Source organism: Anas platyrhynchos, chromosome 11 (assembly GCF_047663525.1).
Source record: "Anas platyrhynchos isolate ZD024472 breed Pekin duck chromosome 11, IASCAAS_PekinDuck_T2T, whole genome shotgun sequence".
NCBI lineage: Eukaryota > Metazoa > Chordata > Aves > Anseriformes > Anatidae > Anas > Anas platyrhynchos.
In genome coordinates this window covers 14,854,456-14,877,219 of record NC_092597.1, presented here as the reverse complement: position 1 = coordinate 14,877,219, position 22,764 = coordinate 14,854,456, and the positions used below count along the sequence as shown (strand labels likewise).

Sequence of the window (22,764 nt, the reverse complement as noted above, 5' to 3'; positions counted from 1 at the left end):
AAAAAGTTTCTTTTTTTTTTTCTTTTTTTTTTCAAAATGTAGTTGTCACCTCTATGAAGGATTAAATCAGAATAGAAATTGCATGATGCTATTGAAGAAAGGAAATAATAGTAAACAGAGCGCTTGTAACAAGAATGGATCCCATCAGCAATTAAGTGGAGCTTTCAGAATTCCATGAGAAAAAAAAATCTGCTTGAGAATAGGTGATTTAATGTCCGAAATTCAAATATTGGCACTAAAACCAAGGAAGAAGGAGGTATGTCCTATAACGTGGAATATTTTTGTTGCAGTAGTCAGTAATGCACAGTAAGTTGCATAAGCCTCAACAACACTTTCACAGCATGATCCTTTTTCCTTTACCTAGGCAAGGCAAAGAGCAAAGGCTGATGATGGTAAAACAAGCACTTAGTTGTTTCAGTAGTGCTTGGTCCAAGATAAGTCACCAACAAGAAGGAGCACTTTCCTATACATCTGTTGCCGTGGTGACATTTCTTTGAGACCTAATCTTGCTAACTTCGCTGACAAAAACAAGCTTTTACTACTGTTAGCTCTGCAAAACCAATATAACCATGGCTGAGCGAGCTGGAATTTTTATTACTGGCAATGAAGTAAGATTCAGACAGAAAACAGCTTGATTGTCAAACCCAAATGTGAGAGTTTGAAATATTGGCTGTTAGAAAAATCACCTTTTGAGTTGTAAACTAAGCAAAGTTTTATCTGAGAGTGATTGAGAGAGAACAAGTGTAAGAACCTCCTGCTGTCATTTTTACAGAGTCACGTCTGGAAACAATCCCACAGCAGGGTAACAACAGCCTGTCCCCTTTGCTTTCTGCCAGCCTGCATACACCATTTGCACATGCAACTGGAGACACAAGCTACAGAGCTCCAAATATTACTGAGGTATGTCAAAATCATGTGGGAACAATCAAAGAGATAAGAGACGTGGAAGAAGAGGTATGCAGCTTTTTGGAGAGCCTGAGCTCTGCCCTGTTATACTCTGAACTCTGCCACTGCCCAGCAATTTATCCCTCCATCACAAAACCAAGCATAGAACCCCCCCCCCACAGGCTTGCTGACCTCCCTGTAGGATTCTCACACACTGGACTCCCCAGTTTTTGGGATTTAGTGTGCTCCTGGCAGGAGCTGCACAGGCAGCCTCCTCCCGCGGTGCCAGAGATGCTGCCATGCCCTGCCATGGTCTCAGAGCCCTTGTCCAGGCTGCACTGAACAAAAAGGGCTGTGGGCTCTTGTCCACACCTCATTAAAGGCTTGATCTTCTCAACTATTTGTGAAGGAATCAACACAGTAGGACACAGGACAGTGAGTATCAAAGGTAGCGCTGACTTAGCTTGCTCTGGTACTGGAAGCAGCGTAGCTCTATCACCGCAGTACTCTGCACAAACGAGTCCTGGTGTTTACAAAGCTCTCCTATTTCATTAACCCAGGCTGGCCTGGTCATTCCAAACTCATTTACGTTCCTCTACGTATTAGTACCCTACCTCTGCCCTTTAGATACCCTGAGAGATTTCTTCAATGGTTCAGATGAGGAAGGATCAAGCTGTACAGAGCCGTTCCCATGAACAACACCCTCTGCAGCTGGATCAGAGACACAAGTCTCCTGGGCTTCCCTGGAAACAAAAGGGTACTGCTCTTCGGTCCATATCAAGATTTCTTCCTACATCCTGGGAAACAGTTATTTAATCTTTGAGCTGAGAACATGAAATACATGACACTCTTTTGCATATCCAACTTAATCCCAATTTAATGATTTAAAAGCTAAACAAATACCATTTCTCCCCAGGGCATTAGGCCCCTCTAAGGTCACTGCTCTGCTGCAGACAGTGCTGCTGGCTACCTCACCCACCCGCTGGGGACTGCTCTCGCAGAACATAGGCTGACATTGCCTTTACGGGCAAGAAAGAGAAGAATTGTTATGAGAAGTTGAAGTCCCAGCTCAGATCATACTGCTTTCGACCATACTTTAGAATATCTTACTATCAAGACCTATTTCAGGTGATTCCTGTACTTCACTTAGGGTCCCAGATCTTACACTTCAATTACTGTATAGCTCCTGTTTATTTTCTAACTGCCAGAACTACCATCTCAAGCACTCAGACTATCCTGGAAGCTGCAGTACCAGGGCTCCTGACCCGCGCTGTCCGGCCAGCAGAGCCCCAGGAAGCACAAGGGATTGCTCCAGCCAACACCAGGAGCACTGCAAAGGCTGGGGTTTAGGAGGCTGTGGTGAACTGTCCCCCTGGCTTTGTTTTTGAAGGAATACCGTCAGCGTATTTTATCTAGTTTGGGTTTAGTATATCACGTTTCCTAAGAGACACCCAATTCAGCAACCAGCAGAAACATTTCAGCTTAAAACATCACGATACATTTTATTCTGATAGACCCATTGGTTTCTCTCAGCCTCGGTGCAACAGGTCAGGAAAACCACTTTCTATGAAGAGAGAAATTCATCTGGCTGGCTCGCTTTCAGCTGCCCCTAGACTGCTGTGTCCTGCCCTGGGAGGGCTCTGGGCCGGGCGGCTCACCCGCGGTAACACCACTGACGTCAGCCAGGGCACCGCGGGGAGGGCGACGCCGTGTACTGGGGAGTGCGGTTGCAAAATCAGATGCAGAAAACAGCTCCACACGGCCAGCGTGGATTGTCTTCACGCTTTTCTCTCTCTTTTTTTTTTTTTTTTTACTTTAAGACATCAGGGATTAAAATTCATTCCAAATACATTTGATTATAAAAATATATCCATGCAAATATATGGAAATGAGCAATACATTTTTTGTACATAACAAGATTGATTTTTTTTTTTTTTATTTTACCTCCTGTTGATAACTGCAGTCTGATAGCTTTAAGTGCTATTTTTTTTAAACTATAAATAACTGGGACACTGAATACCAGTGCTATCATTAATTATGCCAGCAGATGAACAAGTCATCTATTACTGAACTAAATTACTTCTAATTGCACATGAAACTCTTGCACTCTTCTAATGCATAAATGAGAATGAGTTTAAAAAGAAAAGCATATGTCATTATGGAGAGTGAATTAACAGAGGATCCACTTCCTGCCATCATCATCACTGTTTTTATTTTATTTTTACATTTGTATTATGTAAGCACTAAACTGCGCAGCAGCCCTATAAACATACAGGAGAAAATGATCCCTGTCCCAGAAAGTTTACATTTTAAAATGGGATTTCTTGTTAGTGCTAATTCTTTCCACCTTTTTGGACTGGTTACCGAAACCAATTATAAAGATATCTACAAGCTACATGTGCTACCCCATGCTAACATAAATATGATGGCACTAAGGCAGTACCATCAATGGCACTTAGCCAGTTTCATCACTCGTTTTCCTTCCCAAACCAGTTTTCTTCACTGAAGCATAGCCCTCTCCTCTCTGCCCTCCCCAACAACTCACCCACAAGGGACAGAATTTACTCAGCTGTACAGTCAGTCATTCCAAACTATTGGAATGAGACAGTTTTCCATATTTTATATATTTATACAAATATATTTTATATTTATTTCCTTTTTTTTCCAAATATCACATTGATTATGCCTTTGATTAACACTTTTCTTCAGCAAGACTGGCTATCATTTGCATCTAGGGGGGAAAAAAGAAAGAAAAAAAGCTCCAGGCACAGAAAAATGCTCCTGCAATTTAGGCAAAGCTAAATGAGAATTTTTAGACTAATAAACGTGTGTAGTCCTTGCACTCCAGTTGCTTATCTGTCACAAAGCAGACAAGTTATACAGTGGCCTTGACTGACCATTATACATCTTTCAAAGTTTCTATTTGACCATCTTATCTTCTTGCCTGAGCAACACAAACCCGCAAGTCACTAAGTAAAACATCCTTCTATACTCCAAAAATTTCTGCTAGGGCACAATGTGATCGAGCTCATGAATTTTTAAAGAGGAATCTGGGGGTTGTAAAGCAATTTCTGAAAATACTGAAGGCCTTTCCCAGGAAGCCCTATAAGTTTATCTGTGCTGCATTTGCTGTTGCTGTGAAAGTTTCTACTGTTAGGTAATTTCTAATTCTATGATACTAGCCTTTGCTTGGAAAGGTGCTGAAAAGTTTAGAAATATACGCTTATTAGCCTTAAAAAGCTGTTACTTTACCAAGAGCAGCTAAAATCAAGCAACTGATTTTCCTAAAAAGAGAAGCATTTTCAAAAAAGCAAGGAAGTGCTGACCCATTGATGTACTCCAAGTGTGAAACAACATCATGTGAGTGACATGAAAACAGACTGGGGACTCTTGATCCCAGGGCACATGAGGACTTAGTGTACCACAGAGACTGAGCTTGCTTAGTTTCTGGTTGGAGGGCGTTTACCCTGCAAATGCCAGCTAATGCACAGCTATGGAAAATGCTGTCATGAGCTTCAAAAATGTAATAGCCTAATGTTTATAGATGGCGAGGTACTCTGGAAAGATAATATAAAAAGGGGGGAAAAGAACAAATAATAAAATATGCACAATAATTAGATTTTAGGTTTATTTCCCATGGACTGAACTGGCATATTATAAAGTATAAAAGAAATGATTGCTGGCTCAACAAAGTGCTTCCCTACAACAAGCAAACCTATCTCCTGCCTAGATGAAGCTCCTGCACCAATACGCACTGCCATAGCTTTGTGCTAAGCCTAAATTTACAGGCTTTGTCGTAGCAACATTACAAATTCACCTATATTAATTCCTTTTATTACATATTTTCTGTCATTTCTGTGCTTGGCTGCATGTGGCATTAATGATGACCATGACCATCCCAGTCACTGACACCCAGCTGGCTTCCAAAAGGCTGGAACGTTTTGTTCAGCACCAAGCTCCCTGAGCCAGCAGGGGTCATTCACCTGTGCTCTAACCTGTGTGCACACTGCGGCTCTAACATGGCACCAGAGTTTTCAGCATCCTAAAACCATTACGGACCACCCTCCAGTTTTTGGCAGTGCCGTATCCGAAAGGAAGGGAAAAAAAAAAATCCAAAACCAGCTAATAGTGGCTCTCAGAAAACCAGCCTTACAGGTAATTCTATGGGCTTCAAACTCCAGTGTACGAGTATAAAGATATAAGTAAGAGGCTTTGTCTAACAGACTGGCACACCGCTCTGTTTGCTTGCATAACACCACTTAATGAAACTCCCTCCCCATCTCAGTGCAATCAAGATGAAAGTCAGGCCTCTCTCAGTCTACTGACACTACTCTCAAGAAATCAAAGAGGAATGGTCGGTAGCCCAAAACCCGACTGCAGAGTAGGGAGTTAGAGGATGTGGCTCCATAAGCAAGAAGGCACCCACAGACCACCTGCAGTCCTCTCTGTAATGGTCACCAGCTCTGGGAGTGCAAGAGAGAGAGGGTAATTCTCAAGGGTACTGGAAGATGTAAAATAGCAGTTAGTTACATTAGAGGCACAAGACCATGGCCATTGGAAAAAAAAAAAATAAAGAGCTGGCAATGATGGCAGCTGTTGGGAGTATGTCTGGAGGAAAGGTAACGATTCCTCCCACTCAGTGCCAGTCAGATAGAAAGCTGCCCCAAAACTAGCTTGTGTTTCAATACTTTGGGAAGCCACATCAAGATCCCTAGTAAGGCAGAAAAGCAATTTCCCAGCAAGGAAACAATTCCTGACATTTCCAACTAGTTATCTCCTATCTATAGTCTAACATGGGAAAGTTTCTGAGACATCATCACTGGGCCATGGGTAGTTCCCAGACACCGGCAGGCAGTCATCATTTTCCATTTCAGAACAAAGTTCAGTTTGATCACAGCTACTTGTGTAAGTATTCCCTTTTTAAAGCAACTATCTGAACTGATGTGGATACAAAAAGAGAGGGAAAATGTCCAATCTTCATTATGAAATGTGTCAGCACCAGCTGAGTCATGCAAAACTAGGAGTCCATGCTTAATGTCATTTATGACAGTCTCCCTTCATATTTAGATAAGTAAAATTCATATCCCCAAACTATAATTAATGTAAACATCAACTAATTATTTCTGCTTTGTGCTATGAAAAAAAAAAGTAGCCCACAACGTTACTTATTTTTGGTTAAGCAACACAAAAACATACCTACAATTTAAAATGTCATCAAGGAAAACATTTTAAGCACAAAAAACCGTTGCAATTTTGAAAGCTGATAAAAAATAAAAAAACACACATTTTTCTAGTATGGCAGACTAGATTGAAGATTACTGCCTTTTAGTTGAAGTTAGAGAAAAAAATGCTTTTCTGGTTTGATTTTGTGTACACAGCTATGAAAATACTTTTCCAATATCATATTGATTTATAATAATGGCATTTTAAGGGCTATTGACCTTGGTGCAAATGATTAACAGTGTACTGTGTGTACTAAATAAAGAATTTCAGGGAGAGATCTGTTTACTAGCCATGCTTCTTTGTAAACAAAAAAGATTGTCATTTCTAGGATAGTGTTGTGGGCCACTGGGTGGGAAGAAGCTAGACTTTCCTTAAAGACCTTAACCCAACAGCAGCACTTCACAAAAAATAAAATAAAAATAAGTACTGAGAGAGAAGCTGATGTGAAATTCATCAGTGAGACGAGGTATACTGCTTGTGAAAAATGAAATTATAGGTGCATATAGGAGCATTAGGAACATAAAAATGGCAACCAAAGGTAGAGCACAATGGCAAAAGCAAGCAAAGGGAAATGATTTTTATGAACTGCATCTCCCAGAAGGGGCTGCAGGAAGGAACCTCCACTGTATATAAATGAAGGAGTTAAAGATCAGCTACAGACCACGTGGATGCCGAAGTTACATGGTCAAGCATCAGGAAAGTTGTTCTGCTGCTGCAGAAGCAGCTGTGGTGTCACAGCCCTTGCTGCCTTTTTGCATTACTATCAAGTTGCCACCAAATCATACCTAGTAAATTGGTATCTTCTGTACAATAATCATCTGTCACATACTTAAACACAAAACTAGGACAGCTTCAGGAGATAATTATTAACAGTCTATTGAGTACCAAACAATGCAATTAATTAACTGAGAGTTCAACTTTTCCTTAATAACCTGAAGCTGCAGAATGAAGAGCCCCATACTTACAGCAAGTTCTGAAGAGCAAAGTGTCCAACGCTAAAAGCACAAAAACAGCAACAGAGGACAAAGGCCATTAACAATCACTTATTTGTCCTGATTCAAGGACTGTTCCCTGTGTTTGTTCTGCTGCCTGGCCTAGCATACGCAGCTCTGCTGACAAAAAATGTGTTTTCTTAGCAAAGGTTTGCAAATACCTTAGAATATTAGAATTTTATAGGTTAGCCATTTTTTTTCCCTGCTATCACTATATCTGTAACAGGGATTTTGCCAGTATAAAATATTATTTTTTTTTAAATCCAATGCCCTCACTGACATTTCCAGGCTAGGTAACATTCCTTGTTCAGTCCTAGCCTTGGCTGTTCTAAGACTTTGCCTAAATCAGAAACGTCAAGAAACACAGGAAAAATCTTCTATTACAGAAGTTATACCACTGTATTCATACTCTCGAATGGCATAAACTATGCAGTCACAAGCACATCAGTATCAGTATTGCTGCAATTACTGTAGGGCTTTACCCTAGCCGTGTCAGAAAGAAATCACAAACATCACGGACAGACCATGGCAATATTAACGCAAGAGGCGAAAGGAGGAGCCTCTATCTCAGACCCTAGATACTTGCTTCTGTAACATACGATGGGATCTTTCAAAGTAGGGTTGTGGGCAGCAGAGGTTTGCAGACTTCTGTGGAACAGCATGTACTCTTCCTCCAAGGCCAAGCTAAGAAGCCCAGCTAGCTAAAGTCAGAAAGCTCAGCACCCATTACCTTCAGCAGGTGTTTTATCAGCTCTCAGCAAGACTAAATTTTCTGCACAATCAGAGCAGGGAGGGGGGAAGGACAAAGCACAAGAATAAACCAAATCAATTAATTTTTAATTACACAGATATCAGTGAACTATTCTCTAACAAGGAATTGCATATTAAAAATATATATATATTTTTTTAAAAAATGCTGTAGATCTCTTATCACTAACACACAGCAGCTGCAATCCATGAAAATCAAGCCCAGCCACTGTCCTCACTCCAACACTGCTATCAGTTTGGCAGCATATGTAAAGCAGCTCTGGCTTCAACATGCAAAGTGGTATCTGCAGTGGGCAGCACTATGTAGGACTACACTACAGATCAAAGTATTTTCAGCATCTGTAAAAGGAGCCTTAACTGGTTTTAGAAGGTGCAGGACTGCAGTAATAAATCTGATCTCTTGAAGCCCGAGCTGGAAGTTGTACCCTCCTGTCAGCAGGTTCACTGTGTGATGTATTGTGGAGCTTTGGCTGCAGAGACGCTGTAGCCTGCAGATAATGAGCTGTTCAAAGTAGCTGTGAAATTGTCAACTTAATTAAGCCAAGTTTAGTTAACAGTCATCGTTCAAAAATTGTGTGTGAAGAGGCAGGCTTTGAAAGTGCCCAGCTATGCGCTGTAGGAAAGTGCTGTGTACTTTTCTGAACCGAGAAATTGAAAGCTCATGTGATGAGATGGTGCTCCTTCCCCAAGTGTCTGAAGAAAGCCCCCTGGTTATCCCAGCATGTCTGGAAGCTACATATTTTATTTTTTTTTTCTATTTTTAGAAAGTTAAGATGCATAATCACTTGAGAACGATCTGCAACGGTTTATTAAGATAGTCTGACCTCCAGAAAAACATATGATTTGGGAGAGGAAGGAGAGCCTCCTGAGGAAACTGTGAAGATCCAAGCCTCAAGCGCTCGGGACTGAGTTCTGCAGATGGGTGTATTGACATGACAGCCATGAGCTGAGGGGCCTGTCCTACTCAGATGAAGGCAGAAAAACTCAGCATCGTGAAGGCCAGGCTGCTCTGTACTCCCTAAATTTATTTTCCTCACTGTTGTTCACGGCTTTGAACAAAGCACTTCAACCTGTACTGCTATCTTTCCTGCACCTGAACCAGGTTAGCACTTAAAGACCTTGTCCAAACTAAATGCCAAAACAAACAAACAAACAAAAAAAAACAAACAGGACCTAAGGGTATTCTAAGCAAGGCTTTTGTTTTCTATTTAAACCAACTGCAAGTTAATTGACAAACATCTTGTACATACATATTCCTCTGGATGGCCTGCTCACACCTGTTCTAGGACAAAAATGTCTGTAGTAACCAAACCGAGTTATAGCAATCAATTCATCTGAGTTTAAGAACCTGTGTTTAAACAAACCATTAACACCGGCCTCAATTCATTCCTCAGCACAGAGGTGAAGGTTTCCCAAACATGACTCAGACTCTTAAGGACATGAAGATGTTTTGCAGCACGCAACAACTGCAGAGGTGCAGTGCTGTTAGCCATATAGCTAACCCTATAGCTTCACCCTGCCAATACTCTGCCATGCTTTAACCCTCTCCATGAATTATTTTGTTGGTTTACCTTAAAATTGTTAAGCTATTTCAGAACAAGCCATGGAGATCCCTCCTTTAGGAAAATCTCCTAGGAATTCCACCTGCCGGCTTAGGACCTCCCAGTGCTGGGAAAGCTGCTGAAAAAAATGCCAAGCCCTTCACCCACACCCACCTCTCTGCAAAAGGAGGGGGGGAAAAAGAAGGGAATGAGGTACTTTAGAGGTCCTCGTGACTCTTACAAAATAGCATGAAGCTAACAGTAGTCAAGCATTTAAAGATCCCCAGGTAACGTTTCACGTGAGTATTTACTGTTACTTACTGTATTGTTACAGGGGTAAAGGGAAAGTAGATCCTAATGCAGTCAAAGTGCTTGTCCACAGCCAGGGAATCGCAGCTGTTTTCAGACACAACCAACAGGGTGCTCTTCCTTGGTGCGTTTTTCCTGAAATGCAACAGCACTGGCACAGGGAATCCTAATGAGTGGATGCAACCAGGCACTTCTCTGATCAGCCAGCCAGAATGCCAGACAGCTGGGGAAAAATGCAAGGGACCAAAAGTCTTAAGTTTCCTGAGAGGGAATTATATTCTTTGCAGGTCATTCATGAAGAAAGGACAAAAGACCACATGGACTCATTGCTAAACACACTTTAGAAAACAAGTAATGGAGAGAGTGCCATTGCTCCAACTGATGATGGCAAAATACAGGAGGTTTGTTTCTCAACCTTTTAGGGCAAATTGCTCCCATTGTTGTTTGAAGATTCCTTGCCCTAAGCAAACAGGGAAAGGCCACAAAAAATCTAGGACCTCAAAGGAGACCCTGCTCTGTATTATTTCTGTGGACACAGCGGAGACTTCTGCAACCTAAAAGCAAAAGCATTTGCCATAGTGACCTGCAAGTCAAGCACCAGATCCCATCAGATGGATTCTGCGCTGGTCTCCGTTCTTGACCTCATGATAAAACTTTGGAGGCAATGCAGAGCAGTGCAAGATATCAGGGGAGGCATCTCCTATCCCAAATAACTTCTGTCCATGCAATAGGGTCGGACATCACATCTATATCTGAACACCTAGAGCCTGTACTTACTATCACAGCTCAAAGGCTCACAGAAGAAAAGGAAAAAGAAACTCTATTCACTGAATCAGTACCAGCTTTCCATCTCTTCCACAGTCCTTAAACTTCACTACTTCACTGAGACCAGCAAGGTTACCCCGTGAGGCAAAATCTACCCCATGAACAGTGTCCCACAGAGTACAGCAGAAGCGAGTTTCCCCAAAGGGCACGGGAGACCCTTGTAAGAGCTGCTAGGAATCAGAACAGCCAAAATTAGCTTGGGAGAAAACTTCAGAGCTGTCTAGCCTTCAAAAATAAGTTCTTTTTAGTTTAACTGGCAAAATAAGAGATGATATTTTCAGCACATTCTTTTGACAGTCCAGTGATGGATCTCCCTGGTTACCCTGTGACTTGGGGCTAAGTCTGGGATCAGACAAGCTGTTAGACTTCCCACACCTCACATCAACCACTAGCAGGGCTTGCTCCTTCTCCCACTCTAACTTTGAAGTTTTGCACTGATTAAAAAGAAAACAAGTCAAACATTATACGAACAGTGACAGCAGAACTGTGTTTTCTTTCAGTAAAAATCATAAACTAATGCATCATTATTTAGCTTTAGGCACCACGAGTAAAAATGCCCACCAAAATTCCATGTTCAGTATTTTTTACCAAGCCAACAGGTTGATACTACTGCTTGTCCTTCAGAGGCAAGCCCTGTCCTTTCCTTTCTCAGCAAAGCCAGGTGTGAGAGCATTAGGTCAGCTTCCGCACTAAGCACTTTCATGAACTTCATGAGTTTGTATCATTATTATTAACGAGGATCACAAAACCTAAATCTCTCTTCTGCCCTAGAAGCTGGTTCTTGCTACCCAGTCCCAGTGCCAGAGGCAGGGTACTGTGGAAAAGACTATGCGAGCTGCTTGTTGAGACACCTTGGTTCCCAATAAGCTACTGCTCTAACATGTTCATTTTAAAAAGCTGTAATAAGCAATAATATTTCAGAAAATATAAATCACTCCTAAAAACAAATGTGTCTACCCCAAAATTAAAGATTCCACACACCAGTAAAGGTAAAATACTAATTAGATCATGCACTGGGGGAATAAAGTATCACTACGAGGTGTCAGGGCTGTGAATGACAGCACCACCGCTTATGTGACAGATCTTGGCTCCACGGCATTGAGCAGCAAGGAACAAGACTCATCATCTCCAGAACTGGGGACATACGATAACACGGCTCAGTGTCAGCATAAGCAGAACAGCCCTTTTATCTGAAATTCTGCAGAAAACAGATCACTTTGACAGCAAAAGGCAAAAGCAAAACAAATACTAAGTCAATTAAGAGTTGCAGCAGAACCAATGGAAGCATTGATTCTGAGTTTTCAGGACTTACTCTTCCTCTCAGTGCAGTTGATATGAAAACAAAAGCTGTTTAGGTTTGCAAAACCCTCTTTGCCTGGGTTCAGAAACATTTTGTCCCTCTGAAGTATCAATGTACCCCTCAACATTTTTATCCATCTGCAGGATACTCTGCTGCATGTATGAAAAAAAGTAACTAGCTTCTCCAGTCATGAAGATCCTCCTATATCTTCAAAATATAACCCCATATTTGGTTACAATTCATCTCACTTGCAATCTCTTAAATGCTTTTATCAGCTGTCCTTGGTCCCTGCCCGCACCAGGATGTGCAGAAACCAATACACACAGGTTCCATGCTGACAGCGTGTCGGTGGTAAGCATGCATGACCACAGCAGAACGGGGTTTGGAAATCAAAAATTCATTTAAAAAATTCCACCCAAGAGCACAATATTTTTATTGCATTTGTCAACTTAGCAACCAAGTCTTAAGGAGATAAAATGAAGATATCATTATCATACTACTTGCCAAAATTGTGAAAAATGAGAAGTAAATCAGTATGTCCAGACTCAGTCCAGAAGAGGAACAAGAAAAACTCTTCTCATTTTTGTAACTTTAAATAGACTCTTACATCTTTCTCCAAAGCACATTCTGCTGACTGCAGATAGAGACGAAGCACTGTGTTACATGGACACAGTTTGATCTGAGAGCAACTCACGTTCCCGGGTACACGGTGGCCTTGATCCTGCATGACACACAATTAAGATCAAGTATGCAAGCAGAAGCATACAGCGACTCGTCCAAAGAGACACCCAATATCCGCTGGCAGCCTGGATCTTCTGACCAGGTCAGTACCTCCAGCTGTGGCCATGCTGCTGCATCGGGCTGTCTACAGAATGATCGTCTACAACCAGAAAACACCGAGCAACCTAACACATCCCAACGCACTTCAGACGTAACTGGATAACAACATAGGTGCAAAAATATAGTCTTCTTGTACAAAAATAAAGCCTTCTGAACTCCATCAAATTCAAGGTTTCAACAAATTCAAAGTTTCAGCTTTCACAGCCAGCACTCTCAAGATAAGCAATAGTCTCTCAGACTTGGTTTATGACCTGAAACCATAGCAATTTATATTCTTTCTACATCTACTGCTTGATAACTGCCCCCACTGTTATATGAAGCTGGGGAAAAAAAAAAAAAAGTATTTGCTATCCCATTACTCCCATCATTAGACAGTTAATAGTATCTGTCATTGGAGGTTTTTTGCATTAGTACAGATTAAACAATCGTAAAACAAGGTACCCAACCATAAGGGCACATACCCTGGTTGCACTTAAGAGAATCCAGGGAAGTTTTACTTACAGACCAGAGACCTAATTCTGGCTGTTCTGAAAATTTTAAGAACTTTGCCAGTAGCTTCAGTATAGCCAGGAACTTGCCTACTGAAGTTATACTGATGCCTTTCTGGAATGACAGAAAACAACTTGTCCATAGTACAACCATTATTGCCACTATTTTCATTTCCAAATCTTGTCTCCAACAGGGAGCTGTTTTCTACGCCACCGAGAGGCAAACAGAGCAGTCCAAGCCCTGCCGCAGGTACGTCCCTCGAGCCCACAGAGTTTAAAGGGGCTGAACAACTAACTTTAGTCAGAATTTGACCCTCCAATAAACTTCTTCAGTATGTGAAATTAGTTCTTGGCTTTGTTTTGAAAAATGAAACAGATATCTTGCCAGCAATCCCAGTGCCATCTAAATTTAAGTGTATGGCAGAGCTTCTTTGGGGTCCAGTACCCATGGACATCCTGGTATTGCTCCCCACCCTGAGCTATTTATCGCTAAATTACAGCTAGTGGAAAAGCACAGCTTCATCAGCAGTTAAACTGCAGAAGTGTATGGAGCAAGTCACTTTTGCTTCAAGTTACCAAAGTACTAGGTGTGGTTGTCCTCAACCATTTGTGGAATTTCTCACCAAAGTTTTATTACGAAAAAAAAAAAGTCTTAAAAACTAAACCAGCAGACAGAGTATTCCAAAAAGATGAAATACACATCTGCAGACTCAGGCTTCAAAGCTGAACACAGATCCTGATCCACCTACCTATCACACGGATACATTTATGCATTTAAAAACTCGGAATTAAAACCACTGTTGCAAAAATAGAGTTCTACACTTCAGCGCCAGCTGAGAAGCAAGCATGGTAATTAAGTACAAATACAGCTTCTATCTGGCAATGCAAATAACAGAATACAGAACACATTAACATCATATTCAGTTTTTTTGTTTGTTTGTTTTCTGTGCGTGTGTGTGTACTATAACTAAAACATAGGTATAGATTTTTTCCAAACAAGATCCGTACCAGGAAAGTGTACTTTGCTGAGCACTTAATGAGGCTATTTGTCTGATGAAACTGTATCAGACACACCAGAACCTCAAGCGTAAAGGCAGAAAGCTATGGTAAATAGATAACTTTGAAAATGTGTTGTCTTTTCATGGCAAGTAAGATGGGGCCTCATAAAATTTCCACTGCATCCCAGTAGGGAGCTAAAGGTCACTTCTAACTCAAAGTTAAGAACAATGGGAAGCAGAGGATGTCATTCTTTCATATTTGCCCAGTGATTCTGTGTTTTCTTTGCATGGATTTACTTAGGAAACTGGGAACTCTACAAACAATGAAAAGATTTCAAGGTTACCATTTTTCCCTTAACAAAGCTGGGTATCAGAAATCTGTTTGTAGACTTATGCAAAATGTTTGTTTTATAAAGAAAAATACTTCTTACTTTGATCTTTCCAAATATAGGAAACATTCATTTTCCCATGCAACTTCAAATTAAAGTGCAAAATAATTCTGCTTTCACAAAAAGACTGAATTTCCAGCAAAGAAACAGATACAATTTCAATCTGTTTGACATTATTTAACAAATGGATTTATTTCTATCCTGATCAGAACAATAGAAATAATGTCCTGGAGATGGTTTTCAATTTCGTTCACCCAGGAATGAAATACTGTCTGATTAACAAGGAGACTCTCTTTACATGAACTAAAACGTGTCACCTTAATTTCTAGAGATCTAATGCTCAAAAGTTGGCTGTAATGTAATATAGTGACAGAACTGAAAAGCTATAATTTCTCCTTTTCCAAGCACAGATGGGAACCGTAATTAAGAGTCCCTCATGCTAGCATCAGTCTTTTTCAATAGCAACATTATTTTACCCCAAAACTTCCTTTAATCTTGAATATTCCTTTTCGAGTCAAAGTCATCTTGCCTTGCTAGGACACCTTCTCTCCACATATGTGTGCAGACTATCTTTAAACACATAAAAGACTATCACAAACCATTACAAACTGCCTTGTCAGCCACACTCAAAGTGGATATATCTTAATTCAACGCATTTCCATGTCAAAAAAGTAGGTTCCAGCCCTCATCCTTTCTACTGAAACAAAGCCACACACGCGGGAGCTGGTTTATAGGATGCTAAGCTTTTTATATTATGTACAGTGACATATTTACAGATTTTACAAGGAAGAGAAGAAAAGGCCCTGGGAGTTTGATCCAAGGCCAACAGTTCAGCCCATAGGAAAAGGGGATGGTCTGGAAGAATGCACAAATTAGAGACTCCGCTACTTAACTTCACAGCATATATATCATCATTTCTTACATTTTAGCCTGAACAGGGATTTTAAGAAAGAACCTACGAGGGGCTGGATGTTGAAATCTTTGAAAAACAGAAGACTTTAACCACATCGTCTCCTTGATGCCTCTGAAAGCTTAAAATCTGACTCTGAGCAATCAACCTATTCAGTATGCCATGCACATGAAAGCTATTCAATTTGCATCTTGTCATCCCATGCCAATTTAAATTATGGTTAAATGAAGATACCTAATTATTTTACCCAATGGACTGATAGCAATGAATAGAATGTCACGGGGCCAAGCAAATTCCTCGTGAAACTCCACTGAATTAATGGGTATCAAATAAAAAACACTGAACACAATTCACACAGAAAATTGTGCTTCGGACATAAAATCACGTTTTATGTGCAATCACGGAAACATTACTAACAATGATTTAGTTCCAGCCACGGCTGGTAAAGCTGTTTACACCATGGGTATATTATATCCATGCACACCCCCAAAATAGAACACAATGCTAAATTGTTCTCCGAGGTATGCAGGTGCTTGCACTGTCCCCTGACAAAATGATGATTTACGCAAAGCTTATATTGAAACAATTTTACCTCGGGGGCAAATTGCTCATTATCATATTTGCTTTAGGTTTCTTTTACTTTTTGTTGCAAGCTAATCAGAGCTTTAATTGTCCATATCCCTAAATATTTATTTCCTCTTTGAGGACTCGTTTGAAAGTCACTTGGCATGTAGCTGCTCAGAAAGTGGAATATTTTCACTGCATTGTTAGTACTGTTTAAGCCCAATTCTGGAGTCTCTTCTCAAGGTAAAAGCTGAGAGAAGCGAACAGAAGTTCTTACCATAACTAAATAAACCAATAATTTATCACTGCTGGTAGTGGCAACTGTTGGATAGAAAAATGTTAATGGCTGTTAAAAATAATTATTATTCAACCTCTCATTTTCTTAACATGGACATTTACTTGAAAATGAGAAAAGGATACTAAAATATAATAATATAAGCAAAACAGCATCTAAAAATATTTTTTCTAAGTTTCAAGTGGACTATGAGTACCTTTCTTAATGAAATACTCTTTGTAATCACACAGATTGTAAGCCAATCTAAAATCCTTGAACATGAAGTATCTGCAAGTGGGTGTAACCATTTCACATCTTTCATTTATATTTAGATGCAGCATTTTGGATGCCAAAAACTGAAGTGCTGGCACTTTGAATGATGAGGTGATGCCAGTACCTTGCACCAGCAGTTCACACCACAGGTAATACTGAGAATGGAGGAAATGGATGGAGAACTTGTATCACCTCCAGTTCTTCTGCAAGTCTTACTAGCAAGTAGAGTTTGACAAGTAGAAAATTTCTCACTCTTAATGAACTTGCAGTTTAATCTCAGCAATACAATTAAGGATACAGAGGGTAACACAGTAAGTTAAATAAACAGAACTGGAGAAAAAGGTTTGTTTTCAATATCTCCTCTACTGACACATTCAGGTGGCAGAAAATGTAAAGCTGAGAAGTCAGCAACTAAGCCTTGCACAGCCAGGCAAGAGACATAAAGCAAGTTCAGACTGGGGCAGTGAAGAACAGCACAAAGGGCAGAGAGAAGACAGCGTTTCGTGTCTAACATGAATTTATAGCTGGAAGGAGTCTCAGTGGAATTTCTACCAACAGTAAGTACTCCAAAAATTCAAGACCTAACCTTGCTCATCTCAGTCACACAAGAAGGTGCCTTCAAATGCAGTGGTACATTTTGCATGAGAGGAACTAAAAAGCAATGGTTTAAAGGTTGAAAACACATCTTAGGCTGTCTTTATAGCATAGCAATCTATATGCTGTGAGTGATTTCCAGTTCTTTTCCAGTTTACATTACAAACAACAGGAAATTAAAAAGATTTAAAACAAAAAAAAAAAAAGGGGGGGGGGGGGAAGAAAGAAAAGCCTTAAATATTAACCCAGCATGAATATGGAAAGGTCACGTTACTCCATCGGTTCACTCCATACCATTTAAAAATTAGACCCCTCCATCCCCTGGAGAAAAGGGTTCATGCCTTGCAATAAAAGCATATTAAACGTCGGGCTGGAAGTCTCGAGCCATAAGGACTGAGCAAAGTTAGCATATCTCAGCGTGGGAAGGATCCTCTCAGTGGGAGCAAGGATCTCTGTACGGGAGGGCTGACGTCAGTGGAAGTGGGAGGGAAACGGTGAGGGGAGGTTTGCTGGGGGAACGGCTGAGGGCTGTTTCAGTGGGAACAGGGAGGAATGGAGAGGGCTGGACGGCCTCACTGGAAGTAGGGACAGTACGTGTGGGAGTTTCAAAGGGAGGGAGAGCTGAAGTGTTGCAAGGGGAAGGGATTACCAGACAGGCAGGAAAAGAGCAGACAGCTTAGCAGACTAAATAATGTGCTGTTAAACGCTGAGATGAGATGCATTTCAGCACTGAAGGTAGAAGTTAGCATACGTCCTCCTGTATATACAGGATTATGCAACCATTGGTTTGCAGTGACTGTAAAATTCACAGACAATTTCACAGGTTTTCAGTGAAGGAAACTTGCTGGCTGTAACACCATGGATCTAAATTGCTCATCCCATATTGGCTGATAAATCAAAAAGCTATTTCAAATTCAGCCCTGCTGGCTTAACTCTACTTTTAATTTTCAATAAAGGAAGTTTGGATTTACTTTCCAATCCCCTTGCACCCAAACACACACATTTCTGTGTTAAATATACACAACAGGGAGAGTTACACAAGCGAAGAGGAAGGAAATCTCACATACGTAAAAGAATGAGAGGGCAAAATAAATGTGCAATGTATGTGCTGCAGTGCATATCAGTGCAGTATAGAAACAACACACATGCATTGCTGGGACAGCAACCCCTCACGATTACCCACAGCAGTTTTACATAAATGCCCATCGAGTCCTTACACCATGCCAATCCTTATTTATGCTAAATGTTAACCAGAGTTATTACCCTAAAAGAGTATATGCAGATTTCTATAAAGCCAAGTACCCTTACTACAAATTCAGCTACTGAAATTTCTGCAGAAGAAAATCATTACTAATCTATATGAAAAGGCTATCACAATTCTGAATCCACTTTCTTGAGACTTTTAGAGCTGAAAAAAATCAGGAAACATCTCCTTTGCAACAGGACTAATCTAAGTTTTCTTTGATATTTTTAATGTAGCCCTGGATAATCAAACTTCAGTCACTGTTACTGAGTAAATCTCACTCATCTTCCACTGGGAAAAGGACAGAGTTTAAGCTGTGGAGTCTATCTGTTGAAAATTAAAAGAAGGGTTTTCATGGCTGGTTCCCTATTTAGGTACAGCACTGATTCCAAGCTGCTCATGAATTTTCAAATGAAAGCCACGCATAAAATTACTAATCAAGGAGGGAGATACAGGCGCCATGACCAAACAGATTTATCTCCTCCGTTTATCACGTACTATCACCATACCCATATATACCAGCACTAGGTACTACAGAACTTATCTCTGCACACACGCACTTTCAGGGCTCCTCTGCGAGTTTACCACGGATAAACCAAGCCTTCTCCTTATTCGGAAAGGACAGGTATTTTTTTAGCTACACTTTGTAAATTGGTGCAAATCCCAAAATGCTCACACCACACATCTGGAGAAATGATCCTCTGCCCTTCCAACAGCACAAAGACACAATAAGATATAAATATAAAGCCAGAATAAGCCTGGGGGTTAATCAGCAATATATATAAGTCCATCTTACAATTAGCATGGGTTATTTCTTCTTATGACACTGCCTGACTTGAAAATATGTGTGCTATAGCTAACAAATTGATTTGGTAAAAGTCACTATGTTACTCATTACACTGATATTAATAAACTTAATGCTAATGCCAGCTGGAGTGAAAATGCAAGGTTTACAGTCCAGATTTTTTTCCTAGCTTTCACATAGGACTTTCTTGCCTTTAATCTGTGCGTGTATGACAAAATAATGTATGTGAATTCAATTGCAGTGCCCTGAGACAACAGGAGAATGCCATCCTGGCAGTAAATTGGCTGTGCACACGTGTTCTGACCGCAGCACCAAAGCACAAGAAGTATGCAGCATCTTCTGCTCAGGTGAGGGAATCCCAGGTGCCATAAAGAACAGCCATAGTTTGTGGAAGCACCCAAAGTCATAGGATCATAGATCTCAGAGTTCTTTCTCAAATCAAAAATCCTTTTAACTCCAAAACTGCCCAGTGTCCTGCCCAATGCTCCTTTTGACAGTGATCTCAGGCTCCGGTCCCTTACCTTCAGCATTCTCGTTCTTTATTTCTTTCTAAACAACTTCACTGTACATGACAAGTGTAGCTCTCTCTCCAGCACAATTTCTGAGACAACACAGTTATACTCTAGCACAGGATGAACTGTAAATCTGATCATAATATGCACACTAATGCGAAAAGCAGAAAATGAAGCACATTGCTGCTTTGCATCTCTAAAGATAGGATTTTACACATGAAAATTATGTAGATGTGATTTTTCAATCAGATTTTGTACTCCACTGATCACAAAGAGAATTCCATTCTCATTTCTAAAAACCCAGGCAATGTGCTCAGAGTGATGACAAGGGCAGAAAAAGACCTAGTGACAAAAATCAGAACAGCTGCCAATGAGGTTAGAGCATGTATATGAACCAAAATCAACCATATAGCACCTGGCCAAATTACCCAAACTGGGTAACAACAATTTTTACGAAGTTCTTGAAATCAAACAACAAAACTAAGGCTGCTTTCCATGGTTATGCTTTTGGAAACAGTCCTTGGAGTTGTTTGTTTGTTTTCCCCCCCATAAGCAAGCACACAGAAGACGAATTCACACAATATAAACTTTAACAATATTTTGGTTTTAAACTTTGTAATGTACAATTACAATCACAATTAAAAATAAAGCTATTAAAGCAATTGTCAGGATTCTGACGACAACTTAACTTTCCCCACTGCAGTTACCATAAGCACGACTACTGTGCGTGAACAGAGCCGTACAGTTTAGTTTCCTGTACAGTACTAGCACTCAATTTTACGTTACTACAACACCGTTGACCTTCATATTCTGACTTAGGTGCTATTAATTCCTCCTTCGACTCACTACATGCAGTGTCTTCTCATTTTTTCTACACCTTTTTTAAATTTCTGTGAACCGTACTTACTAAATCTGGAGGAAAATGGAGAAAATCATCCATAGTACTGAAGAAAATTGCTTCAGGTCAATGTTCTAGAAGCCACCTTAATAAGTGTGTAAAAATCCTCAGAAATCTAAAAACTATTAGTTTCTCCAGGTCTGCAAAACATTTGACATTTTGCTAGTTCTTGCCTGCACCTCAAGCCTGTATCTTGTATTTACGGCGTGCATATCTCAGTCCTTATCACAGTAACCCAGAGCTCATCAGCCATGTTATACAATATCCCCTGAGGTACTGCATTTGAGTTCATTTCTTTTTTCTTTCTTTTTTTTTTTTTTTTTAATATTTGCAATTACTTATTTTTTCAAAATAGAGATAGTTCCCTCCCCCCAAGGGAGAAAATACGGAATAATCAAAAACTCGAGCAGTAGGAGCTAAAGTATAATGCATAAGCCTGTGACTACATCAATGGAAAGCAAACTGACATGCAACTAACACTTAAAAAAATTAATCACAGATTGCAATTGTTTTCAGTATGTGTCCATCAATTTCACACAGGTCTTGTCTTGTATCTCTACACGTAAGTATACACACTGAAACACATGCAAAAAAAAAAAATAATAACAAAAAAAAAGGCAAAAACTATTTGCAGTAACAGACAAGGTCAACAAGTTGTTAATGTAAACCAGCACCCAGAGCACAATCTGCTGCCCCTCTTCCAACTTTCTGAATGGAAGGGCTACGCAAACCGATCAGCCCACCGAGCGGATCGCTTCGGGCTGCGATCTGCCCGCTTCCACAGAGCCGAGCAGCTCGAGGGTCGCTGGGCAGCCCCCCATGACCACACAGCCCCCACGGCCAAGCCCACCGCCGCGGGCCCGCTGCGAGCGTCCAGCCCTGCGCCCCTGCCTCCAGTGAGGCCGCTCGCACCGCTCCCCTTCCCAGCCTTCACCAAAGCCCTTTGGAGGAGCAAAGAGGCTCGGGCACATCCACAAAGTCATCGCATGAGAGGGATTAGTCTATAAACGAAAGTAATAGCTCGAGCCAGGAAAAGCTCCCCCGCAACGCGTTACTTCGGCGGGGGGACTCCTTGGGTTAGACCGCTGCAGCCAACTCGTGTGCTGCGAGAAACGGCGCTCGTGTTTCGCACCCTTTTTACCTTAACACTGGATCTGCTGGTCTGGGTCTCTGCCTCCATGCTCTGGCTGTTCTCCCTCTTGTCTTTCTTAGAGGAATTAGTCCTCACCTTATAAGTGGATGTGTTGGAGGATTTAATGAATAATCCTGGGACGGGGTTGCCTTGCTGCTGCTGAGACATGGTTGTGTTGGTCTGGTGAGGGGAATTGCACTCCTCAGACTCTTTGCTACTGTGATAGACCACTCTGCTGTCAGAGATGTGGATGCTTGGAGCACAGCCCATGCTTTGTGGCCACCTGGGGAATACTTCTAAATTGTATATATATATACGTGCATATATATATCTCTTTCCTTCCCGTTGGTATTTCCCCCTGCTTTTTTTTTTTTTTTTTTTTTTTTTTTTGTTAACAGGTTGAATCTTTGTCCTGCGTCTCCGCTACACTCTGAAGCATTGCCATCGGTCCCTCGCACACGACAGGCTCGTGTCTGTCCTCCTCGGCCTCCACGAAGCGGGTCCTTTGGTCGCCCCCTCAGCCAGCGGTGGGCCGGGAGGCTGGAGGGGCGGGCGGGTGGGGAGGGGGGGGGATGGATCAACAACTGGTCGACTTCATATTTTCACAGGTTAGTGCTGATTTTCCTAAGCCATCTGAGAAGCTTGGGAGGGCTTGCTTTCCTTCGGGGGAAGAAGGAGGAAAAAAAAAAAAAGAAAAATAGCTCCGAAAAGCCGCGAAGCAGCCGCACAGCCCCGGTGCTCAGCGCGGCCGGGGGCTCGGCACCACCCCCCCCTCCTAGCCCGGGGCTCGGCGCATTCTCCCCGCGGCGCTCCCGGGGGGGGCCGCTCCCCACCTCGTCCTCCGCGCTCGGGGCCGCGCTGCGGGGCTGCTCGGAGGAAAAAAAAAAATAATAAAAATAATAATAATTAAAAATTAAAAGACACCCCAAAACACAAAAATTAAAAAAAAATCCCGGCGAGGAGCCCGATCCGCCCCGGCGGCGCTCGTCACGCCGCCTGGG

General features: G+C 41.3%; 1 protein-coding gene across 6 annotated transcripts in view; it reads right to left on the bottom strand.

Annotated features, from left to right (window-relative positions):
* LOC101793360 (high affinity cAMP-specific and IBMX-insensitive 3',5'-cyclic phosphodiesterase 8A) overlaps positions 1–22,764 on the bottom strand; it is a 183,778-nt gene that overhangs the window by 124,636 nt on the left and 36,378 nt on the right. For 3 of the 6 annotated variants that reach the window (XM_072043455.1, XM_072043454.1, XM_027466404.3), the window contains exon 1: positions 21,773–22,270. The exons of 2 other annotated variants lie outside the window; for them this stretch is intronic. In XM_072043455.1, coding sequence (XP_071899556.1) covers positions 21,773–22,033 — 261 coding nt within the window. In that variant the 5' untranslated portion in view covers positions 22,034–22,270. Of the gene's footprint in view, positions 1–21,772; positions 22,271–22,764 lie in introns of those variants that run through there. One more of the 6 variants, XM_013106371.4, reaches the window with a different exon arrangement.